We start from the raw sequence: 19,363 nt of genomic DNA on the forward strand, positions 1-19,363 counted from the left end.
GAGCATATCTGTAACTCCCAAAAGTTTCTTCTTCGTTGAGGTGGATGTTGTGGTGCAGCAGGTTATGTCACTGCTTGGGATGCTGGCATCCTCTATCAGAGTACCTGTTTCAAGACTCGGCTACTCTGCTTCAGATGTAGCTTCCTGCTAGTGCACCTTGGAGGCAGCAGATAATGATGGCCCTAATATTTGGATCCCTCTGCACCCATGTGGGAGACCAGGATGGACTTCCTGGCTCCTGGCTTCAGCCTGATCCAGCTCTGACTATTGAAGGCATTTAGGAAGTGAACCAATAGATGGAAGATTTTTTTTTAAAGATTTATTTATTGAAAGGCAGAGTTACAGAGAAGCAGAGTCAGAAAGAGAGAGAGAGAGAGAAGTCTTCCATCCACTGGTTCACTCTCCAGATGGTTGCAATGGCCAGAGCTGCGCTGATCTGAAGCCAGGAGCCAGGAGATTCTTCTGGGTCTCCCACGTGGATACAGGTGCTCAAGGACTTGGGCCATTTTCTACTGCTTTCCCAGGCCATAGCAGAGAGCTGGATTGGAAGCAAAGCATCCAGGATGCAAACTGAGGCCCATATAGGATGCCGGGACTTCAGGAGGCAGCTTTACTCACTATGCCACAGTACCAGCCCCAGATGGAAGATCTTTTATCCAGCTACACCATGATGCTGGCCCCTGAAATTATGTTTTCATTAGTCTTAACTAAATACCTAGGAATACAATCTCAGATACCTAAGTCAGATATACTTTTACATTTTTGTAGAATTTTTCTTAAGCAGTATGTAATTTTATATTTCCAACAGAATTGCATGGAAGTTCTAGTTTCTTCATATCCTTGTCAACACTTGATATGAAGAGCCTTTAATTTTAGCTATGCTATTGGTGATGCCATATATCTCATAAACTTTACTTTGCAATTACATAATGACTAATTATATTGGGTGTTTTCTATATGCACTGCTTTGCCACCCATGTATTTTAGGGAAGTTTCTCTTAAAATATTTTTCCAGCTTCTAAATTGAATTTCTTATCCTATGATTTACTATTAAGAGGTTCTTAAATATTATATATGTGTACATTGTTGAGTATGTATTTTACAAATATTTTTCCTAGACTGTGTCTTGCATTTTTATTTTCATGATGATATCTTGGAAGAACAAATGTTTCAAATGTTGACAAAGTCCATTTCATTAATTCTTAAGTATTTTATAGTTTGTATCCTTGGTGGTTTAGTTAAGAAATCTTTGGGACAAGCTTCGTGGTGGGGGGAGCTTACAACACTGCTTGCAACACAAGCATCCTATATTGGAGTGCCAGTTTGAGTCCCAGCTGCTCCACTTCTGATACACTTTCCCTTCCATTGCACCTAAGACTGCAACAGGGCCGGCGCCGCAGCTCACTAGGCTAATCCTCCGCCCTGTGGCGCTGGAACACCAGGTTCTAGTCCCGGTCGGGGCGCCAGATTCTGTCCCGGTTGCCCCTCTTCCAGGCCAGCTCTCTGCTATGGCCAGGAAGTGCAGTGGAGGGTGGCCCAAGTGCTTGGGCCCTGCACCCCATGGGAGACCAGGAGAAGCACCTGGCTCCTGCCATCGGATCAGCGTGGTGTGCTGGCTGCAGCGCGCCAGCCGTGGCGGCCATTGGAGGGTGAACCAACGGCAAAGGAAGACCTTTCTCTCTGTCTCTCTCTCTCTGTCCACTCTGCCTGTCAAAAAAAAAAAAAAAAAAAAAAAAAAAAAAAAAAAAAAAAAAAAAAAAGAAAGAAAGAAAGAAAAAAGAAAAAAAAGGAAAAAAGACTGCAACAGAGGATGGCTCATGCTCTTGGGACTCTGGTGGCCATGTGGGAGACCCAAAGAGAGCTCCTGGCTCCTGGCTTCAGTCTGGTCCAGCCCTGGCTGTTGCAGCCATTTAGGGTGTGGGACAATGGATGGGTGATCTCCTTCTTTCTCTCTCTCTCTCATTCTCTCTCTCTCTCCCTCTCCTTCTCTCTCTCTCACTCTACCACCAAACATTGCTCTGCATTTCAAAGAAAGAAAGAAATCTTTAAAAGTAAAAGTAACAAACTAAAAAAAATGGTTAACAGATAGCATCATAAAAAAAACTTTGTGAAACTGTGATATTAAGGTTTTTCTGCTAATTTATAGTTTGAATGTTCACATTAAAGTCTATTACCTCTTTTGATTACTTAGGTATAGATATAGAGTGAGATTTATAAATATATATGTGTGGAGAAAGAGAGAGGTAATTTGTATTTATGTGAAAGAGAAAGAGCTTCCATCCACTGATTAAGTTCTCAGATGCCTAAAAAGGTCCAGACAGGACCTGGATAAAACCAGTAAGGGGGCCTTCAGTCCAAGGCTCCTAGCTGGCAGGAATTCAATTATTGAGCCACATCCACTGCCTCCCAGGATCTGCATTAGCAGTAAACTGAAATCAGGAACCTGAGGCAGATAGTGAACCCAGGCACCCTGGTAAGAGATGTAGATATTTTAACTGCTCAGCCAAATGCCCACTCCTGAGTTTATATTTGCAGAGATTATGAGGTTCCGGTTAAGGTTCATCTTCCTGAACATGGCTGCACTATTGTTGCAATCTCATTGTTGCAATGCTCCTTTCAGCACTGAATGCACTAGCATCTTTGTCAAACACCAATTAGCCCTATATGTTTGGATACATTCCTGGATTCTGTTGCCTGTTTTAATAATTTACTTGTCAATAATTAGACCAGTACCAAATTTCTTTGATTACTATAGCTTTATGATAAGTCTAGGAATAAAATAGTATGAATCCTACAAATTTATTTTCTTTGCTAAAGAAAATTAGCTTTGGCTACTCTATGTCTTTTGTATTTCCATATAAATAACATTTGGAATCAGCTTGTCAATTTCTATGACAAAAACAAAAATATAATATGTCCTGAGATTTTAATAGGTTTGCAACTACATTTATCTATCATCTTCAGGAGAGTAGACAGCCTAATAATATTGAGTCTTCTAATCCATAAGTATGATACATCTCTCTCTTTATTTTATTATTTTATTATTAAATTCTCTCAGTTATATCTCAAAATTTTCAGCATAAAGGATTTGTATATCCTTTGTCAAATTTATTTCATTGAATTTTATGTTTTAGTGCTATTGGAAGTGATATTTTTGTTTCACTTTCTAGTTATTTATTACTATAAAATACACATATGTTCAATTTTGTATCCTCTGGTCTGCAACTTTTTTTCTTGAAACTAGTTAAATTTACATAAAAGTTGTATTAGCTTTTTTTGTAGAGTCTGTCAGCTTTCCTGCACAAATGATCATGCCTTTAAAAACTGAAACAATTTTTCTCTTCTTTTCCCAAACTGAATGATTTTTAATCCCTTTTTTTTTTTTCTGACTTTGATGACTAAACCTCCAACACATTGTGAAATAGAGATTGTCAGAGTGGATATTCTTGCTTTATTCCTGAAAAAAATCAGCCATTTACTATTAGGTAGATTTTTTTTTTTTTAATTATTTGAAAGGGGAGAGAAAGGGAGATCATTCTTTTGTTCACTTGTTCACCTTTCAAGTGCACTCACCAGGGCTGGTCCAGGCCGAAGGCAGAAACCTTGAACTCCATCCAGATCTCCCACGTGAGTTTCAGGGAGCCACGTACTTGTGCCACTGGTCAGGATGCACAAGAGCAAGAATCTGAACGAGAAGCAGAGTTGCTGGAACTCAGTCCAACCATTCAGATATGAAATGTGAGCCCCCGACAATGACTGCTGCACCACCACACCAACCCCTTTCAATAGCTACTCTTTATAAGGAGCAGGAAGCTCATCTATGCGTTGTGTTTTAGAGTTTTAGTCAGGAATGGGCGTTAGTTTTTGTTAAATGCTTTTTTTTAACCCCTACTCTACTAATTAATTGGGTTATTCTTTTCTTGGGCTGTTAATATGGTGAAACTCATTGATTATTTTTTAAACATTAAACCAACTACATTCCTTGTGCAAACTCCAGTTAGTCATGACACACTACACAGTTTATAATTAATTTTGTCTGGTTTTGGTATCAAGACAACATAGGCATCATGCAATGAATTTCAATGCATTCTTTTCTCTTCAATTTTCAGTGATAAGAGGATCCTGAGATGATAGGAGACAATGAAAACTAAATGGATTATTGGTCTTTGATAAAAATACAGCACTTGCACTTTGTCTAATTGACTGATTTTCTAACTCAATGTGCATGAGAAATACTTGCAAATTTTATTTAAATAAAGATATAGATTCAGGCAGCCCAAGATGGATACTGTAATTGCCATTAACAAGAAAACCCAATGTCCGTAGGTGATTCTTATATAGATGATCAATGTTCCGAGATTTCTTAATCTACTCAATAGTCTCCCAGAATGTTTTCCAAATCAGCAGCATCAGAATCCCCTGGGAACTTTCTGAATGTGCAGATGCTTTATATTCATTGCAGACTTCTAAATCAGTGACTTTCAAGGAGAAAGTAGGTGTCATCTGTCCTTCAACAGCCCTCAAACTGACTGCAATGCATACTGAAGTTTCAAACCTAGTGCTCAATGGGAGGTGGGGGAGAAGGAATGGATACAGATACAGTTCATTTTGTATCTTTGATTTTAGCAATAGAGTAGTTCCTCTATACTGGCTTCTTTTCCCGTATAAAGTGTATGGAAAATCTGAACATGAAGAGAAGGTTGGACTGTCAGCTGTTTGACTCCTCTGGTGGTGCTAAGGATGAACATCAGGAAAATGGGGAGACGGGCTGAGAAGATGGTAATGACTATTGATGACACTGGCAATGACTATGGTCGTCTACCTTTATTGAGGTCCATCTGCCAAATTGGGAAACCTTCTTTCCCAGTTCTGAGCTGCTCAAGGTAGAAATGTGGAGGAGGCAGTTCCTAGAATTCTTAAGTGGTTATTTATTCAAATAGATAAAAGGTAAAGTAGTTGAGGGTATTTGGAAGAATGTGAGTGACTCTAATCATAGATCATGGTCTTTGTACTGTATAAGGTGTGAGATGAAGTCAAAATGAAGGTAATTAATAAAGAGAAAGTCCTGTGGTGCATGAAGACAGCTTTTGATGAGATGGAAGAACTGATTCAGGAGATAACATTTAGAAAAGGAGCAGGGACTGCAAATGGTAGTGGCTGAGAATTGAAATGTTTCGTGTCGTATTAAAGTTGCTTTTGTGATGAGCGTCTACAAGATGCAACCTTGACAGCAGAGACTGAGGACTGTGTGCTGGGTCATTGGCATTGAGGCAGTCACAGAGTGGCTGAATAATGTATTCACATGCATGTTGATAGTATTTTCTGTGAATGAGGTCAGTCACAGTGTAGGAAGACCAAACCAGAATCTGCAAACGTAGGGGAATCGACATCACAGAAAGCCAATTGTAAGCCATCACCCTGCGAGGCTTGCTTTTGTTTCTCCAGCTCTTTGATTTGGGCCCCACCACAATTTCAAATCTTGTATGTCCAGTATGTCCTAGAGCAGTGAAATGTCTTAAGACAGTAAAATTCATAATTGTTACATCTGGGTGTGAGTTTTGATTTAACCATGCAGATATAAAAATAACAACCAGTTATCCTATCTTCTTCAAATAAATTGAATAATAATAACCTCCTCATGTTCTTTCCTATTCATGACAGGAAAAAAATACTGTTGGCTTTGAAAGTCTCCTACCAGCTGAAGTGCCAGGATGAGACTGCTGCTGTTATATACTGCTAGGATCCATTCTAATTCTGTTTTTCAAATTCACAGAGAGTGAAGAAGTTTATCAAAGGCAGGTGCTGTCAATTTCATGTATCATCTTTGGAATTGTCATCGTGGGCATGTTCTGTGCAGCATTCTACTTCAAAAGCAAGTAAGACCACTTTTCTCAAGTGTTAAAAGGTTACTTCTTAGAGAAAGCACTTTGTCGTTATATTTTCTGTCTCTGCTCCGAGCAGAGGGATCCTATCCATAGGGGTCCATCAGCCATGTGAAAATGACAGAATATTTTGTAGACCATGGTGAGTGTTTTCAGACATGTGCATTGCATGCTTATCTATGCATGTTTTTGTGTGTGTGCATGTGGGTGTATGTGTGTGTGGTTTATCTTTGATACACATAGTAACCCCTCCTCTCAGTGTCAGAACTCCATGTTCCTCGTACTGCTTAATTGCTTGCCAATAATAAGGACTCAAGGTGTGCCTCTAAGGCACTAGATCTTCTGAACAGTGGAACCATTGCTGTGAAGTTAAATGCTGTCAACCAGGGATAGCCTTTTCTGAAAAAAAAGTTTTCTTTTCATACATTTTTAACTACTGCTCATAAAGATTTTAGTCAAATGTGAGAAAGATGCCTAAAAAGTATAAATTGGTTCACCACTTGCTATGCACATCTCAAATATGTCCTAAAGTTCGTTTGTCAAAAAACTAGACCTTTTGCATATTAAGGTACTTACTTTTGATTAATAAAATAAAATTAAAAACTTATATTCACTTGTGAGGGGTCATGAGAAAGTTGATGGAAAAGGTATAGTATGAAAAAAACTACACATGATTTCAGAATTTTTTATACCAAAATAAACTTTTAGTCCCATTTTCCACAAAGTTTTTGAAGTACCCTATATACTCTTATGCGTGTATGTTGTTGTTTTTGTTTTTCAAGTGAACCCTGACAGATGTATTTTATTTGTGAAAATGATGTAATGCTCACTTAAAATAAGAAATGCAAATAAAGGAACATTACCTTCTTGGTTTCTTAAGCCTCAAGAAGTTGGCACAGATTTTGCTCCTGCAGCTTATCTGAAACCCAGGAAAATATGTAATCGCTTTTCATGAGATCTATATATGTTTACTCATTTGCTCTTCTAAAAATGGATTAATTTCCAGATATAGTTTATGATACCTGTCTGCATGTGGTAGAAGATTTTTAAAGAGAGCTGTGATTACCACTTAAAAAATAAACTCAGGCATGCATCCAGAGTTAGTGACTATTACTTTTCTATAAGCTTTTTCAGAATAGTTTTATATTTTCAAAATTACTTCAAAAATAGTACAGAGTTCCCATGTACCCCAAACTCAGTTTCCCCTGTTACTAGTGCCTTCCGTTTGTATGATGCCCTTGTCACACTTAGTGGAACAATACTGATGCAGTGTTAGTAACTAAAGTTCACACTTTCAGATTGATTTAGATGTTATCTAATTCTGTTTTTATTCCAGAACCCCCATCCAGGATACCACATGACATTAGCTGTCACATCTCCCAGGCAAATCTTGGCTGTCAAAGTTGTAACTATCCAACATTTGAACACTTATTCTTTGCCAGGCACGCTGGGCATATCATGCACTAGCTCCCAATCCCCACAACACTCAGGGTTGTGTGTTGTTACTGATAATGTCGGAATTTATTTTAGAGTATTAATTTGTCAAAGCCACACAGTAAGGCAATTGCAGATCAGATATTGCAATCCCAGCAGTTCCAGTTGAATTGCATGCTCTGCAGAGTCTTCCTGCTGGGTGGTGAACCGGCTCAGAGTGAGGAATTGCCCTGTGTTTGTGTGGCAGTGGTACTGATCTTACACCAGTCAGCCACACTTGGATTCAAATCCTCAAGCTGTCACTTGCTTCTAATATGTCATTAAGCATCACCTCTCCTTTTCTTTTCTTTTCTTTTCTTTTCTTTTCTTTTCTTTTCTTTTCTTTCTTTCTTTTTTTTTTTTTTTGTTGTCAGGCTAGAAACAGAAATAATATCTATCTATAGAATTCTTTGAAGGATTAAATGAGATAATGTTGTTAAGGACACAGCACATTTTAAAAATGTGAATTCTCCAGGAAGGCTCGCTGTGGTGAACATCCACCGTTTTCTACTCAGGGGCTTGGAGACTGGGTATCCACAAGGGGAAGGGTCTGCACTGGTACAAAGAGGGGTTGCACCCAGATGGAGATGAGAAAAATCTCCCTAAACAGCAGTGTGTGAGAAAGAAATCGGGTATTTGACAATAAGCAAATTGCCATGAAGAAGCAGTTAATCACTTATTTTTAGAGTGTAATTTGTAGTTATACCACATTTAAATGAAAGACAAATTATAGGAATTGCAAGAAGAGAGAACAGCTGAGTAACTAGAGACTTCGTCTTCAGGGTTGGCAATCTCTCACCCTCTGGACAGCGAAGGGGCCCTGGGACCAACATCTCTGGAGCCTCAGTGAGGTGTCAGGGTGCTTAATGGAAACAAACAATGGATGGGAGACCAACGGAGAACCTAGCTGATGGAGAAGCATTCACAGGCAGGGTGTGCTGCCTGTCCATCCAGGACACGTTTATTGAAAATTGTAAAATGTAGAAATAATAAAAATTATAACAAAATTTAAAATCTTTTCCATGTGGAGTCATATTTCTTATCAGAGAACTAAGAGTATGAGTTTTCCTTTTAATTCACTTTCCAGGCACTTTTATTTATCTATCAACCTACCTCTTTACTTGTCTATTTTTGCCTGCAAGGATTGCCGCATCGCTCAGCAACCACCCAATATCTACATTGCTGAGAGCAATATAAAGTTTTATAACACCCTGGTACAAGTTTCTCTTGTGAATTCCTGGATTTCTATTTCCCACCCCCAAACTTTGCACACATTGTGTGTGTGTGTGTGTATTTCTATTTGCAAGCCCCTAGTCATCCAGTATTCTCAGCTGTCTCTTTCACTGACATCCAGGCAGCTTTAGTTGAACCCCTATTCAGGATGCTGGCATGTACTGATCTGCCCAGAGTCTCTGCAAAGCTGTCATTATCTTAGTCACGTCTGTGCTGCATTCTGTCATCTTGGAGATTCTACCACTTTTATCCTTTCTCCATTCTTTGCCCCCCACCCCGGCATGTTATGACCTCACCAGAAGGAATATTACAGTAAATAGTGTGTTTGGTGAAAATTTGAAGGTAGGCAGCATGATAAGGCAGACATGAGAAACACTTTCTTGAAATTAAAGGATTTGTTGACAGTTCATTGAACCTAACAACTCTAAAAGGCACAGTGAAAGAAACCCTCTTCTTATCATCTCCAATAAAGTACGCTCCTATAAATGCAGCCAGAAGTATCAATTGAGCTTATGGAGTCTGGCTGATATAACTCACATGGAAACTATAAATTCTTTCTAGGTTTTCTCTTTACTTTCAACTGATAAAGGTTAGAAGAGTTGGGCTGGCTACAGGAATTTTTGGAAATACAAGACATGATCAACCCTAACACTAGAATTGGAGAGGAGATGTTGTAGGAGGTGGAATGTAGGGTGGGTCATTATCACATCAGAGAAGAGAGAGGGAGAAGAGACATGGTGCTAGCAGTGAGATGAAGCTGTGGTCCAACCTAGCCCGACTGCAGGCTGCCACCCTCTGCAGAGCTTTGTAGACCACAGGGAAGCATGCAGGTGGCAGATGATGGAGGTTCTGACATACTGCTGAGAGCCTCTTGGGCAACGGGGATCTTCGTCCCAGCATTGCCCGTAGACAGCTGTGAAAAGAGTCACCTTTCTCCATCTCATGCCCTGTTCTGAGATTCTCCAGCTCCAATAATAGGTCAGGGCCAGGCTCTGAAGACCTAGACCTTTGGTGGAGCCTGAGGGGGTAAGACCACACCAGCCTCAGAGCCCCGGGTGGATTTGCTGAGGCCTCCTTTGAAATGACTCACAGCCCAGCCTCTCCTCCCTTCACTCCTGCTTCACTGCTTTCCCTTCCTTTGCACTGGTGTTGCACTCAGGAGCCCTGTAATACAAGGCCGGGGTGCTCCCTCAATCTCAAGGCCAGCTTCCTCCACAACCCACGCTGCAGCACTACAAATACCACCTAGTAAGAGGCTTGCACCACACTGCCCTTATTTTTTTCAAATGCCAGAGAGATGTACATCTTGATGAGCTGTAAAGTTCTAGTTCTGAAACTGTGAGCCAGAAGGGTTCTAGCCACAGCACATGTATCTTGTCTTCCCCAGAACAAATGCTCTCACTGGAACTGTGTTGCAGCCACAGTCTGGCCCTTTCCTCCATTCCCATTTGCTCAGGGAAACAGGAAATGGACAACAAGTGTGTTCTCATGAGAGGGGAGGATTATGGAGAGGAAGACGCAGGCCCAGGAGGGAAAGACCACTTAGCTTGGACTATTATGGAGTGAAGCCTTGAGGGAGAAGAAAGCACAGGAAGGCAAATTGAAAGGGGATTTAGGAAATGCAGTCAGGTGTTTTTATTAGGAAAATTCCTTTAAAATTTTATATTTCCCAAACCGCAAATTTGAGGACTACTGAAAAGATAGTGTTTCTACCATTTTAATTCATAGGAGAGTAATTGAGTCCTCTCTCTGTTCCAGGCCCTCTTTACTGGTTCATGATGATTTACTGGGCTAGTGCCTCCCCATTTCCCTGTTTACTTTTTGAATGAAGCCTTGATCGGATTTTGCGGCTGCAATGTGCTTTCTTAAAATGCTCATCTGATAGACTTATTTTTAACAATAGACTACGGATTAGCTCTTAGAGTCTAGATAGATTATTACAGCTGGATTAAAGCAACTAAGCATGCTGGAGATAAAAAGTCCCCCATATAACTGAAAAGATGAAATAAATATTTAAGGCAACAGAGAGACATCATTCTGGCATTGGAGATTCAGAGCCGCCGTAGTGTGCAGGAAACACTGACGGCTTGCTGGTGAGAGATGCGTGGGTCAGTAGTCTCCCCTGGGTCAGTTTTCCTTCCTCTGCAGCACTTAGCTGCAAGACTGAGCACACAATGCAGAGGAACAGAAATGAAAGCTTTGCATGTGCTCTGCCTGGCGCCACAGCATCTGCGAGCAAGAGCTCTTACACAGATAAGGAAACCGAAGCTGAGAGGAGTCTATGAAATCATTAGGGCAGTGAAACTGGTGAAGACAGAGCTGGGATTGTAATCTTTGTCCTGTGATGGCAGAGTCCATGCTCTGATAGTGCAGCCTGCCTGGGGAAGCCCAATGTAAGAGACACACACCATTGATAGGGAACGTGGAGGGGAGCAAGCTTCAGGGCAGATGATTCCACAAAGATTTTTATGGGTGCCACGTCTTGTGCTGGTAGAGGCTGGCTGCCAAGCTCCTGCAAGCAGCTACTAAAGCAATGGATTGTTCAGCCTTTTGGTGTAGGCTCCTAATGAACCCAGCAGCAGTCACTGCGTGTGTACAGGCAGGAGCTATTTACGTGGGGTCCAACAATCTAGAGCAACCTCAGCCTTCCCATTTAGAAGCTGTTGGAATCTGTGCCAGTGGCATGTCAGCACTGAGTGGGCTGAGAATGTAGAGTTTGCATCCTGATTGGTTGGGTTGCAAGCTGGTCTCTATCTCTGCCTGGCTGTATGCCCGTGGGCAATGATTTACCTTTTCTGTGCCTTAGTTTTCTTATCTATCAAATGGGTGAAGTCTTGCTTTATCACATAGAATGACTATGAAGAATAAATCAGTTGAAACATGTAAAGCCCATGAAATGATATGTGGTTCATTATTATATTATTACTAGCCCTTTAAACATTAACTATCTTTAAAAATTATTTGGGCTGTTGGTAACAGTAGATGACCAGTTTCTAAATAGTAACAGACCAAATATTCACATGTTGTAGTTCAGCAAGCCTTGGAAATAAGATATACATGTTTGGATTGTACAAATTAAGTGTAAATATGCAAATATGTTATCTGGGGTTGCTAGGCCCAAGCTTCAGAGTTTACCTCTGGTCAATCCTCCATAGCATCTCCAATTCTTTACAACTGAGCACTTAGGGTTAGGACTGTCTTGTATCCATGATGACCAGGACAGTGCTCTATGGTTCTCCTACCTTTGAAGTATCATTGAGTGTGATACTTCACCATTGGATGATAATGGATAACACCCGAGTCCCTCTAAATTGGATGTGTTCTTGTTAGGGTTGAAAATGAGAGAATGCGTGTTTGTTAACTGAGTTTATCTAACTTTAACAATGGCAAGTATAGATGTTGGGAATGAATGAACTTCAAGGAATAGGATCAATTTAGGCAAATATTTACACATGTATTCCTTTATGCCTGTAGGAAACAAGCTAAACAAATCCAAGAGCAGCTGAAAGAGCCACAAAATGGTAAAAATTACAATCTCAAAGCATCCAGCACGATGTCAAAGTCAGAGAGCTTGATGAAGAACCACGTGCAGCTGCAAAACGTAAGTCTCCTGTCCAGTCCTCTCCTCGGCACTCTGAAGCCAGGGCATCCAGGATCAGATCTGTATATTTGTAGGTACTGTATAGATGTTTGCTTGACTCATCCTACTTATCTCTGTGTGTGTGTGTGTGTGTGTATGTAAGTATTGGATGAACGAGAGAAAGGTTAAATCTCAGCTCTTGTTTACAATCTTTAATATAAATTAATCTCTGGTAGTAATGAGAACTTCAGCTGTTAATCCCAGAAATGCTTATTGAATATTAACCTTAGAAATAGTGCTTAGTGCCCGAGATACGCTAGTCCCTGCCCTATGGCAAGTTAAGTATAATTAAGAAATGCAGATGCCACAAGAACCCAAAGAAGGGTGCACCCAGCTGGTTGAAGATGCAGTGGGGGATGGAGAAGAGCAGGCTGAAAATGGAGGGGAGAGAGCTGGGGTGGGTGCGGAGCTGCAGGCTGCCTCTCAGCAGGCTGTGACGTGGACCGGGTTGTGAAGGGCCTGAAAAGTTCATCGGAAAGCCAAGTGGCTAAGAGAGAAAGGCAAGAACACGGACAGAATAAACCCATGGAATCCCAAGAGTGCATGGTATTAGGTTCAGACAACTCCAGTGTGAGAAGAGTCAAGAAGAGTCAAGCTCCAGTGTGAGAAGAGTCAAGGCTGAGACCCGGGCAGTGACAGACAAGGTCTCAGATTCAGCAATTTTACTCTGGGCTTTATACGGACACCAGAACTTGGAGTTAAATGGAAATTCTTTCCTTCCTGTATTCTTTGTAAGGTAGTTTTTTTTCTTTATTTATATAAAGGGAACATATTTCATGTATTTCACATATGCAGTTTTGTATTGTTATGTAAGGTAGTTTCAATCATTCCTGAGATATATTGCAGAACACTGAATTAAAGACAAAGGACCTTGGCTAATACAGGCAGAAATATTCCTCTTGCCCCCACATAAGATAATGCTTCCAGATTCCGAGGCACAAAATGAAGGCACACAGACCACACTATAAACATAGTATTTGGATATAATAGGCAATCACCCAAGACACATTCACACCCTTCCAAATGCTTCAATTGCCGGGAATTTATACATCATTTGTGATTCTGAGAAATCATTACCCAAAAAGTCGGCATTATGCTGCACATAACAGATGTACTTAGATGGTTTAATGTGGAATTCATAAATCAGAATTGCTTCCCAGCAAAGTTGTGTTAAACTTTTATTCATTGAAATGTGCAGAGATTGTTCTTTTCAGAGACAGAGAAAATGCTTTTGCTAATGATTTCTAATGAGTATAATCCCACTATGCTACAAACACCATGATGGAGGACTTGAGTTCCTTAGCAACTGCTCCTGTCCAAGATAAACAAAGCTGGACTCCAGTGAAAACGATAAAGACAGATTTTAATCAGGGATGCGTTATTGCAGTTGAGAAGGGGGTCCATTGTGAGCTGAACTGAGCTTCCATGTGTGCAGAGGTGGGTTACTGAGCATTTTAAAGGAAGAATGAGGGGTTGGGAGGAAAACTGTAGTGAGGGGGCCTGAGCAGAGTCAGAGAAGTGAAAATTATGGAAATGGTCAGAGTAGATGCCTTTAGACTGGCATGTGTCTATTAGCTGGCAGTTACAGAAGTTAGGAGCCTGTCCTCCTGTAGAGAACTTGGAAGATATGACTACACTTCAAATGAAGGGGTCTCAGGTCCTAGAGAAAGACACCGTGAGGGGTAGGAAACACATATTCATAATTACAGGCCATTTTTAGAGCCTATATTAAGGTACTGGCTGGAGTAAACTTTCAGTCCTTTTCATAGTCTTGTACTTTTGTTTTTAGGCAGGTGCTCCTAAAGGAAGGGTGAGGCCGTGCTATGGATGCAGCCCTGAACTACTCAGAGCAATATTAGCGTTTGTTCAATCTTTTAGTTAAGGTATGGGGAAGCAGGTGAATGAAATCACTTGTGCCGAGGATCTATAGTTTTGTTTTGTTTCAGGTCAAAGGTCCATGAAAATGGGTAACCTATCTAAAGTTAGGTCAGGGTGAGTGTTGTGGTACAGCAGTTTAAGATCCTGTGTGGATGCCTGCTTTCGGTTCAAGTCCAGCCTGCACTGCTTCCAGTCCAGCTTCTCGTTGATGCACCTCTGGAGAGGCAACAGAGGACAAACCAAGTATGTGGGTCACTGCCATCAGCATGGGAGACTTGGATGGAGTACTGAGCTCTTGGCCCCTACCTTGCCCTGTCCCAGCTGTTGCAGACAGTTAAGAGTGAACTGGCAAACGAAAGAGATCTCTCTCCCTCTTTCTCTCTCACCCAACACAACAATCTATATGTGTACCTCTCAAATAAATAAGTAAGTTTTATAAATGCATAAATAATGTTAGGTCAAACAGAGAGTATCAGTCCCCAAGCATCCTATAGGGCTAGGACACAAAGTTATACCCTTCTTTTTCCATCTAGCATGTGGTCAATAGCATTTTCTGTTTTATGATTTCCATAAACAGACTTATTGCCATTGCATAAAAATCCATAGTGTCCATTTTGCAGTTTTCTCATTCAACCCCCTCTTAGTAGATGTTCAGATTCTTTCCCATTGCTTACTGTTTTTTGCCAATGTTAAGATAGACTCTTCACTCGTATGTTCTCCCTGCCCATTATTTAAGTGAGTGATCAGGATTGGAATTATAAGAAACTAATTACTAGTTGCAACAGTTGCAATAGTGGAAAGACTTTGAATACAGATGATTTTAGTTTCTTTTCTTTTCCTTCACTCTTCTCTGGCATACCTCCCTCCAACATTTTGTATGCTGGCCCAGAGCAGCAAGGTTGGATGTTTTCCTGGGATTCAAGAGAGGGTGTGGCAATAGTGTCTTTTGGTATTCACCCCATTTTTGCAAAGGAGAGAATAAGAAAAAAAATCAGTTTTTCTTCCTAGTCATCTAGGTTCTCACTGGGGTTCTGTGGCAAAAGACAGATTTACAAGAGAAAAACAAATGAAGTTTATTAACTTGTACACCATCCTTTTTTTTAAGGTTCATTTATTTATTTGAAAGTCAGAGCTAGAGCGAGAGGGAGCGAGAGAGAGATCGAGATCTTTCATCCACTATCCACGCCACAGATGGCTGAAAAAGCCAGTACTGAGCCAGGGTGTAGCCAAGAGCTTTATCTGGGTAGCCCAGGTGGGTGCAGGTACCTAAATACTTGGGCCATCTCCTGATGCTTTTTCAGGCCATTAGCAGGGATCTGGATCAGACGTGGAGCAGCCAGGACACGTACCAGCTCCCATATTGGGATGCTGGTGTCACAAGTAGTGGCTTTACCTGATAGGCCACGACACCTGCAGAGTGTACCATACTACCAATACACCTAGAACCAAGAAGTGAGTAATGGAAAGGGATATTAAGAACATAGACATATACAAGGGTACCTCAAAAAGTTCATTAAAAATCTATGTAAAGCCGGCGCCGTGGCTCAGTAGGCTAATCCTCTGCCTTGCGGCGCCGGCACACCGGATTCTAGTCGCAGTCGGGGCGCCGGATTCTGTCCCGGTTGCCCCTCTTCCAGGCCAGCTCTCTGCTGTGGCCAGGGAGTGCAGTGGAGGATGGCCCAAGTGCTTGGGCCCTTTGCCCCATGGGAGACCAGGAGAAGTACCTGGCTCCTGCCATCAGATCAGTGCAGTGCACCGGCCGCAGCGCACTGGCTGTGGCGGCCATTGGAGGGTGAACCAACAGCAAAGGAAGACCTTTGTCTCTGTCTCTCTCTCTCACTGTCCACTCTGCCTGTCAAAAAAAAAAAAAATCTATGTAAAATATGTTTATTTTGATGTGAAATAAATTGAAATCTAGAGTGGGGATTTGGTCTAACAATTAAGACACAAATCAAAGTATCTGGGTTTGATGAACTGCTCTAAATCCAGCTTCCTGCTGAAGTGGGCTCTGAGAAACAATGGTAATGGTTCAAGTAATTAGGTAGGGGCTAGCAGTGTGATACTGTGGGTTAAGCCTCCTGCAATGCTGGCAACCCATATGAGTGCTGGTTCAAGTTCTGGCGGCCTCACTTCCACTCCAGCTCCCTGATAATGTGCTGGGAAAACAGCAGAAGATGACCCAGGTGCTTGGACCTCTGCTACCCACATGGGAGACCCTGATGGCGTTCCTGGCTCCTGGCTTCAGCCTGCCCCAGCCTTTGCAGCCATTTAGGGAGTGAACCCACAAATGGAAGATATTTCTCTCTGTCTGTCTCTAACTCTTTCAAGTAACTAAAAATAAATCTTAAAAAATAATTAATTAGGTTTCTGCTATCCATATGGTAGTATTGGATTGAGTTCTAGCCCCCAGTTGTTGCATGCATTACAGAAATAACCAGAGGATGGATGACCTCTCTCTCTTTCTCTCAAATAAATAAATAAAAAGGTTAAAAGGTTTTGACATTAATGCATAAGAGACTCTTCAGAAAGCTCATGAAAAAATGTATATTATGGAAAAAACTATGCTTGAATTTCAAAATTTTTTTCACACCAAAATAAACTTGTTTCTAAATTTCATTTCCCGTCGTCTTGGGCTAAAGGAAAAGGAGCTGTAGGCTTCTGCACAGGGGAGACAAGTTATGGGAAAGTGACATGGAGCAATGTGATAAACAAGGTTTGATTAATAAACTTTATTGCACAGATTTAAGTGCCTTTTCTCTTCGTAAGAGCTGTGAAGAGTCCTCTTCTTCCTGGCACAGGGCAGGAATGCATTTCTCCAAGTGGAATTCTCCTTTACCAAAGGAGAAGCCCTGTTCTGTTTGTAGAACTTTTCCTACATTAGCCAGTTCTCAGTGGCCCTTAGCTCACAACAGCATATCTGCTAAAGAAGCATATTGTGGGATGCATATCTGAGTACCCCTCAAGAGCATATTTACAATGTTTTATCCCTGTGATGTGTTTTAATCTACTAGGATTATACATTAAAAGACATTGTGAGTCTGTTAGACTCAATGGCTAAGGAGAAACTGGGCATCCAGGAAGAGAGTAGGTCTGAGAGGAAGGCATTTAAAGACAGTGAGAAAGAACAAAGTTCATTGAAAAGACATATGGACAAATTCATGGAAAAATGAATTAAAAGTTAAGGTTATTTTTATGCAAACATTGAGATCCGTGCATAGATTTCATAATGCTCTTCTCTGTGAATTTTTTGAAGATCCTTCTTATGTTTGTAGCTATAGCAGTCTATGTATCACTAGATTGAGCTCAAGGGAGTACAGGAGCAGTTTCCTTTTACAAGACCAGTGGGAATGAGTATTTTGCTTTCACAAAGGCATATATCAATTTCAGCACTAGAAGGCAATGTAGGTCTCTAACAGTTTGTTCTGCCTTTGTCAACATTTTTTTTGCTAATTTTAATAATAGGAAATGGCATTTTTTAAAAGTTTGCATTTCTTTATTTGAGAGTATAGTGTAATCTCTATCCACACACTCCTAGTCAAATTTCCTCTTTGGTGAATTATGTGCTGATACCCTTTGCTCACAATTTTATTATAGGAAGCAAATATCAATTTGACGGCAATTCTCCATGCTGTTGGTTTTGAGAGAAAATAGTAATGAAGAAAAGATATCAATAATCCATAAAAATGAACTGAACAGGTTAAGAATGTTTGCTTTGCTTCAAAAATGCTATCCATAAGCTATGTAAAGAGAAATATATAGGACATCTATGAAATTGGAAGCAGGCAGTACAGACATTCTTAGGGAAAGTAGCAATCTGGTGTAGCGTAGACTCTCTGAGGCATATTACAATGCAAGGACAGATGTTTGTCCTAGCAGTTAAGAATCTCATAGAGGGCCTGCGCTGCCATGGCTCACTTGTTAATCCTCCGCCTGCAGCGCTGGCATCCCATATGGGCGCCAGGTTCTACTCCCAGTTGCTCCTCTTCCAGTCCATCTCTCTGTGGCCTGGGAAGACAATGGAGGAGGGCCCAAGTGTTTGGGCTCCTGCACCCGCATGGGAGACCAGGAGGAAGCACCTGGCTTCTGGCTTCGGATTAGTGCAGCGCCGGCCGTGGCGGCCATTTGGGGGGTGAACCATTGGAAGGAAGATCTTTCTCTCTGTCTCTCTCTCACTGTCTATCTGTCAAATAATAAAATTAAAAGAAAAAAAAAACATTAAAAAAAAAGACTCTCATAGAATGCTTGTATCTCACATCTGAGGACCAGGGTTAGACTCTGAACTGGGAGGCAGCAGTGATGAGTCAAATAGTTGAGTCCCTGCCACCAATACAGGGGTCCTGGATTGAGTTCCCAGCTCCTGGCTTCTGCCTGGTCCAGCACCATTTGTTGTGGACATTTTAGGGGGTAACCAGAGGATGGGATCTCTCTCTCTCTCACTCTATGTCTCTCTCTGTTGCTCCTCCTCCCTCCCTCTGCCTCCAAAATTAAAAAAAAAATATTAAAAAACAAAAAATAAGACAACTGTTGGGGCTGGCATGTGGCCCAGTTGACACCAGCATCCCATTGCTGGTTAGAGTTCTGGCTACTTCACTTCTGATCCAGCTCCCTGCTAATGCATCTGGGAAGGCAGTGGAAGAGGCATAAATACTTTCGCCCCTGCAACCCACGTGGGAGACCTGCATGAAGTTCTAGGCTCCTGCTTTCTGCCTGGACCAGCCTGGGCCATTGAAGTCATTTGGGGAATGAACCAGCAGATGAAATATGTCTCTCTCTCTCTCTCTCTCTCTCTCTGCAACTCCTTCTGTAACACTGCCTCTCAAAATAAATAAAAAAAATAAATCTTTTTTTAAGTTGTGAATATATTGGAGAAAAATTGGGAAAGTGTTTCTTTAATTTTCCTTCTGCCAAGACATGTGAGTTAATACTAGCATCAGTGATGATAATAAAAAGTGATTTGCATGAGTGCTTGGGGTAGCAGATAAGACACTGCTTGCCCTGCCTGCATCCCATGTAACAGTGCTTGGGTTTGAGTCCTAGTTTCACTTCAGATCTCAGTTTCCTGTTAATGTGCACCCTGGGAGACAGCAGGTGATGGATCCAGTACTTGGGCCCCTGCTACAGATGAGGGGGATATGAATTGCACCCTGGCTCCTACCTTCAACCCATTCCAGCCCCAGCCATGGTGAGCAATTATGGAGTAAGCCAGCAAATGGGAGCTCATTCTGTCTCTGGGGTTTTTCTTTTTTTGCTTCTCAAA

At 41.3% G+C, this 19,363-nt stretch overlaps 1 protein-coding gene across 8 annotated transcripts in view; it reads left to right on the forward strand.

The window, feature by feature from the left end:
- Positions 1-19,363, forward strand: part of NRG3 (neuregulin 3) — a 1,154,964-nt gene that overhangs the window by 1,102,194 nt on the left and 33,407 nt on the right. For all 8 annotated transcript variants that reach the window (XM_051832994.2, XM_051832996.2, XM_051833001.2 and 5 more), the window contains 2 exons: positions 5,774-5,876; positions 12,063-12,189. In XM_051832994.2, coding sequence (XP_051688954.2) covers positions 5,774-5,876; positions 12,063-12,189 — 230 coding nt within the window. The remainder of the gene's footprint in view (positions 1-5,773; positions 5,877-12,062; positions 12,190-19,363) is intronic.

The sequence above is a fragment of the Oryctolagus cuniculus genome, chromosome 15 (genome assembly GCF_051225735.1).
Source record: "Oryctolagus cuniculus isolate XC-2025 breed Fujian yellow rabbit chromosome 15, ASM5122573v1, whole genome shotgun sequence".
In the NCBI taxonomy this organism is placed as follows: Eukaryota; Metazoa; Chordata; class Mammalia; order Lagomorpha; family Leporidae; genus Oryctolagus; species Oryctolagus cuniculus.